The 5,335-nt window shown below is 47.1% G+C and overlaps 1 protein-coding gene across 1 annotated transcript; it reads right to left on the reverse strand.

The window, feature by feature from the left end:
• Positions 1-487: 487 nt before the first annotated feature.
• On the reverse strand, positions 488-5,088 carry ACTC1 (actin, alpha, cardiac muscle 1). Its single transcript, XM_023752893.1, has 6 exons — positions 4,923-5,088; positions 3,453-3,777; positions 2,644-2,805; positions 2,330-2,521; positions 1,349-1,530; positions 488-817 (listed from the first exon to the last, which is right to left on the reverse strand). The coding sequence occupies exons 1-6, from the start codon at positions 5,049-5,051 to the stop codon at positions 674-676; spliced, it is 1,134 nt and encodes a 377-aa protein (XP_023608661.1). The 5' UTR covers positions 5,052-5,088; the 3' UTR covers positions 488-673.
• Positions 5,089-5,335: the final 247 nt, after the last annotated feature.

Here is a 5,335-nt window from a genome sequence, read left to right on the forward strand (position 1 = left end):
AGGGTGTCCCCAAAACATGTATACACACTTTAACAGCTGATAACTCACTTAATTTTGAAAATGAACTGTCTGCTAATAAACAGTGACTTCATAATCATTCAAAGTGTGTATACATAATCATTCTAAGTGTGTACATGTGGCTTCTGCAAAGTTATGAAAACAGCTGTAACATAGGCTTAAGCAATAATTTTCAATATCATTCATGGAAACCAATTGTTTTATCTTCCATTTCTTGCACATGTGAAGCTAAACCTAATCTTTTCAGGTATGAAATAGGTTCGTGATTCTATACCAAAGTGTAAAATCAAAATTTAGTGTCATAACTCCCAGCTAAATGTCACACTAACCCACATGATGATCTTTGTGGTGGTGTAATATTACAGTGCACACGGTGTCAGAGCCATCAATCTAGGAGCTCACTGTCAAAAATATGTGAACACTGGCCGTACTCCAAGCCTACCCCAAAAGGAAGTAAAAGAGGCTTTTGTAGGTTGCAAGTCCTGGTCTGGTTTATTTATAAAGCAATAAATATTAGAAGCACAAATAAATTGCACGTGTGTAAACAAACTGTACAATGGTTGATGAGAGATGAAGGAGGGTGGGTTGGAAGACTCCAAGAAGCATAATACTGTCATCCTGTAGACATGTAAGGTAGACTAAAAGAAGAGGCACCTTAGAAGCATTTGCGGTGGACGATGGATGGGCCTGCCTCGTCGTACTCTTGCTTGCTAATCCACATCTGCTGGAAGGTGGACAAGGAGGCCAGGATGGAGCCCCCGATCCAGACAGAGTACTTGCGCTCAGGGGGAGCAATAATCTGCGGAAAGAAAACAGAAACTTCCAGGGAACTCTGAAGCTCCAAGCAACAGAGCATGCCACATGTTGGGGAGCCTCACAGAAAAAATATTAGGTGTTAACTCACTGTAATGCAAGGTACTTCATTCCACACATTCATATAGCTGAGTCAAGTTTTACGCACTTTCCACTACTTCATTATTTCTATTATCATAGACTTTACAAAATAGAATTTTCTACTTCTCTGGACTCAAGTATAATGTGCAACAAGCTAAAAGGCCCAAAGTTGGGGACTTTTAAAATGTGTTCAAAGATTTAGGTGGGTGTTTTTTCTTCTTCAAAGATTTGTTTTTATCCACAGCTTGAAAGCATTTTTAAAGTCTCCTATCTTGGGAAAAATGCTAGAAAGATCAGAAAAAAAAAGTGCTAGAGCAGCTAAAAGATAAAGGTTTTAGTAGGCAGGAAGCGAAGTGTGAGGAGAAAGGAGTTAGGAATGCCTTCTGCTTGGAATACCAAGACCTGCTTCGGCTCCCCAGGCACAGGCGTTCTTTACCTTAATCTTCATGGTGCTGGGAGCCAGGGCAGTGATTTCCTTTTGCATGCGATCAGCAATCCCAGGGTACATCGTGGTACCTCCAGATAAGACATTGTTGGCATACAGGTCTTTGCGGATATCAATGTCACACTTCATGATGCTATTATAAGTTGTTTCATGAATGCCAGCAGATTCCATACCTAAGAACAAGTTTTAAAACAATCAAAGTGTACTTAGGCCAGGAGCCATGGTGGAGGGGTGAGAACAGGACTCTTCTGTGTTGGTAAACTGTCACCATTTGTCTCTGAAACATGTGTTCCTTTATAAGATACACTGAAGGCATTTGTGGAACAGGTGTCCCTAAAAGTGCTCACAGTTAGCCCACAACCGACTGCCAAGAAACGAACAATTGTGTCTAGCACCTGTTTGAAGCGAACACTTGCTGTATCCACCAGATGCATGGCGATGTATTGGAAAAGGATAAGACACACATTCTAGTTACATCCATGCAAGTTTTATTTATGCAGCAAAATAAGATCCTCACAAGCTTCCTCCTGTAAATCATTCCTTAGGTGAGATGTTTGGCAACATATAAATGTCACTCCGGTTATTACTGTGAGTGTGACTGCTATTACATTGAACAGTGAGTAACTTAAAAGGAAAGTCCGGCTACTTAGTAATGAAGCTGATTGGAATGAATCAGCACCCTTGAGTAATCGCCTCTTTCCTGCAGGTATGGATTATTCAGGTCCTACTCTGCCTCATCCTTTCTTTTGAGGTGAAGTCTGTGTGTCATTTCACTACAACAGAACAAAACAGTGATGGCCACCCCTTTAATGAGGCATCAGAACCTGAGGCTGAGCTGTGTGGGACTCCAAGCTATGATTTCTTTTAATTCAAGGCCCCCTTCATTCTTCTTCCTCATAATAGATTTTACTCTGGGACCTCCCAAGATTTGCAGGGAAAAGCTATGCCTCTGCCCCAGACCCCACAACTCACCGATGAAGGAGGGCTGGAAGAGCGTCTCGGGGCAGCGGAAGCGCTCATTGCCAATAGTGATGACTTGGCCATCAGGCAATTCATAGCTCTTCTCCAGAGAGGACGAAGAAGCAGCAGTGGCCATCTCATTCTCAAAATCCAGAGCAACATAGCACAGCTTCTCTTTAATGTCACGGACAATTTCACGTTCAGCTGCAGAAATAAAGGGCACCCCAGTCAAGCTCTGAAGAATGAAGCCAACTGCGGGAGGTAGATGGACTCACCGGTGAAGGAAAAAAGCAGACAATGTTGTAGCACATGAAACACACACTCACCGGTGGTGACAAAGGAATAGCCACGCTCAGTGAGGATCTTCATGAGGTAGTCAGTGAGATCCCGACCGGCTAGATCCAGACGCATGATGGCATGGGGCAGCGCGTAGCCCTCATAGATGGGGACATTGTGAGTTACGCCATCCCCGGAGTCCAGAACAATGCCTGTCAGAGGAAACAGGGAGGAGGTAAATACCTGATGACACCCCTGCTTTTAGCCTCCTTCCAATTATGGCCAAGATAAACTAGCACTGGGCATGGATCCAGATGAAATTAGATCCTTTACACACAAAGAATAAAAATGAGCATAATGAATGGTAAATCTGAAGCCAGCCTTTTAAATATTGTAGTAGAAGAATTTCCCCAGGACACTCAAGTGACCATCCCTTTCATCAGCCTTGAGCACATTATGTAAGCACCCAGGCGTGTTTTTCTTTCCTCCCGTCTAACTAACGTGTTTCTATCTCCTTTGACTCAGACCCTGTGAGGAATGTGGGTTCTCCTTGGTAATGTTTGCCCAGGGGCTGTGATGGTATGAACACATACCAATGACTGTTGCATTCCAGACTGATACTGTACATTGTACAGAGCCTCATCATGTGACATCATAGTTTCTTTCAGCTCTCAGAAATACATGGGCTCTGAAACTAACCTCGGGGAATGATGGTTTTCTTTCTCCTTTAGCACCGACACCTTCCCATGGAGTATGGGAGAAGGGATCATTCATTTTCAGTTGGGGACACTGATTCACAGCAAGGTCAATGACTTGGGAATGTGACTAATCAGTGACTGTCCCCAGAGCCCACACATACCTGTGGTACGGCCAGAAGCATATAGGGACAGCACTGCCTGGATGGCCACATACATGGCAGGGACATTGAAGGTCTCAAACATGATCTGGGTCATCTTCTCACGGTTGGCCTTGGGGTTCAGCGGGGCCTCGGTGAGCAGAGTTGGGTGCTCCTCTGGGGCCACACGGAGCTCATTGTAGAAGGTGTGGTGCCAGATCTTCTCCATGTCGTCCCAGTTGGTGATGATGCCGTGCTCAATGGGGTATTTGAGAGTCAGGATACCTCGCTTGCTCTGGGCCTCATCTCCTACATAGGAATCCTTCTGACCCATACCCACCATGACACCCTGAAAGAAGAAAAAGATGGAAAGATCAAGCTTCCATTAGGTCAGGAATATAACTGGTGCCTTATAAATTTACATCCAACTGCCCGTCAAGGAATACCTTGTAAAGGCCAGAAACACCAAACAATAGGATTTTACCCCAATTTAGAAGTATCACTTAAAATCAACCTAGTACTTTTTTCCCACCCACTTCCCCCCAAAATGTATAATTCTACTGTTTATAATATAACTGCAGGTGAGGGGGAACAACGCTATTTCACTGAAGTAGGGCCTTGCCTCATTTTAAAAATACCATAATGCCTTCATTAAATTATAAGCTCATCACCCATGTCAACTAGAATATAAATGACTACATTGCGAAGTGACTGGATTCATGACACATTGTATTTCTCCTAAGAAAAGATTTTGACATTCATCAAGTAGCGATGGGCTGCTATGCCACTATCACGCTGCCAGGGAAGCCAGCCTGCCAGGGAGCTGTCCTGCCCATCACTCCCCAGCACTGAGCACAGCTCTCCTCTCTGGCAGCCTATCTGGCCAGGCATGTGGCAAAGCCAGCGAGGGTGGCATTTCTCTTCGTAAACAAGGTGGGATGTCACTATCACCATGGCACCTACTGACTCTGTCACGGCTGGCTTCTAAAAATGCAACAGCCAGGAAGCAGATAGATTACATCTGTTGGGAGCCCTGTAAACTGGCTGTGAACAAGAGCGAGGAATGTGGCTTGGCTCCTGCTTGGTTGAGAGAAGTTATATTCCTATGTTTTGAACAGGACTGGAAAGAGAGGCCAAGAAAGAAAGTGAAGTGTACAAAGGATAGAGAAGACACCGAGGACTGGAAATGCAGGTCAGGAGCAGAGGAGAGAAACTGCTGCCTTTTCCCACCAGGGTGCGGGCCCTTGGAGAGCTGTGTCCCTGAGGTGAATGGGAAACTCCGCAGGTCTCACCCTCCTTCAGTGGAGGCGTGAGAACTGCTTGCCTGGACTTGGACTTGAAGCTAAACCATCTTTCACTTATTTGACCTAAAGAGTTCATGAAACAGGAGGCTCAGGTGAGGCAGTTCCTGGATTGCCAGCTCAGAGGTGGCAGGCAGGGGCGCGGGCCGGGGCTGGGACTGCTCCTCGGGGCGCAGGCGGGTGGGAAGTTTACCTGGTGGCGCGGGCGGCCCACGATGGACGGGAAGACAGCGCGGGGCGCGTCATCGCCCGCGAAGCCGGCCTTGACCAGCCCGGAGCCGTTGTCGCACACCAGAGCGGTGGTCTCCTCGTCGTCGCACATCTTGGCACAGTTTCAGCGGGGTCTGCGGGTGGAGGAGAGGGGGTGGCCCCGGGCTCAGCGCCGGCCTGAGGGACTGGCCTTCCCCGCGCCCCGGGAGGAACGGACAGAGCTCAGGGGGCTTGGGGGGCACCAGTCACCTCTCTTCCCCTCGCGGCAGATAAACAGAAGGGGTGGGAGGAGCAGCGAAGACTGGGGGGTCAGAGTGCGGAGAGAAAGGGGAGGAATGACCCGGGCTCCCTGACCAGGAGGCTCGCCCTCTGTCCCAGGCGCACGGAGGGACAGTC

The sequence above is a fragment of the Myotis lucifugus genome, unplaced genomic scaffold (assembly GCF_000147115.1).
Source record: "Myotis lucifugus unplaced genomic scaffold, Myoluc2.0 scaffold_38, whole genome shotgun sequence".
Classification (NCBI taxonomy): domain Eukaryota; kingdom Metazoa; phylum Chordata; class Mammalia; order Chiroptera; family Vespertilionidae; genus Myotis; species Myotis lucifugus.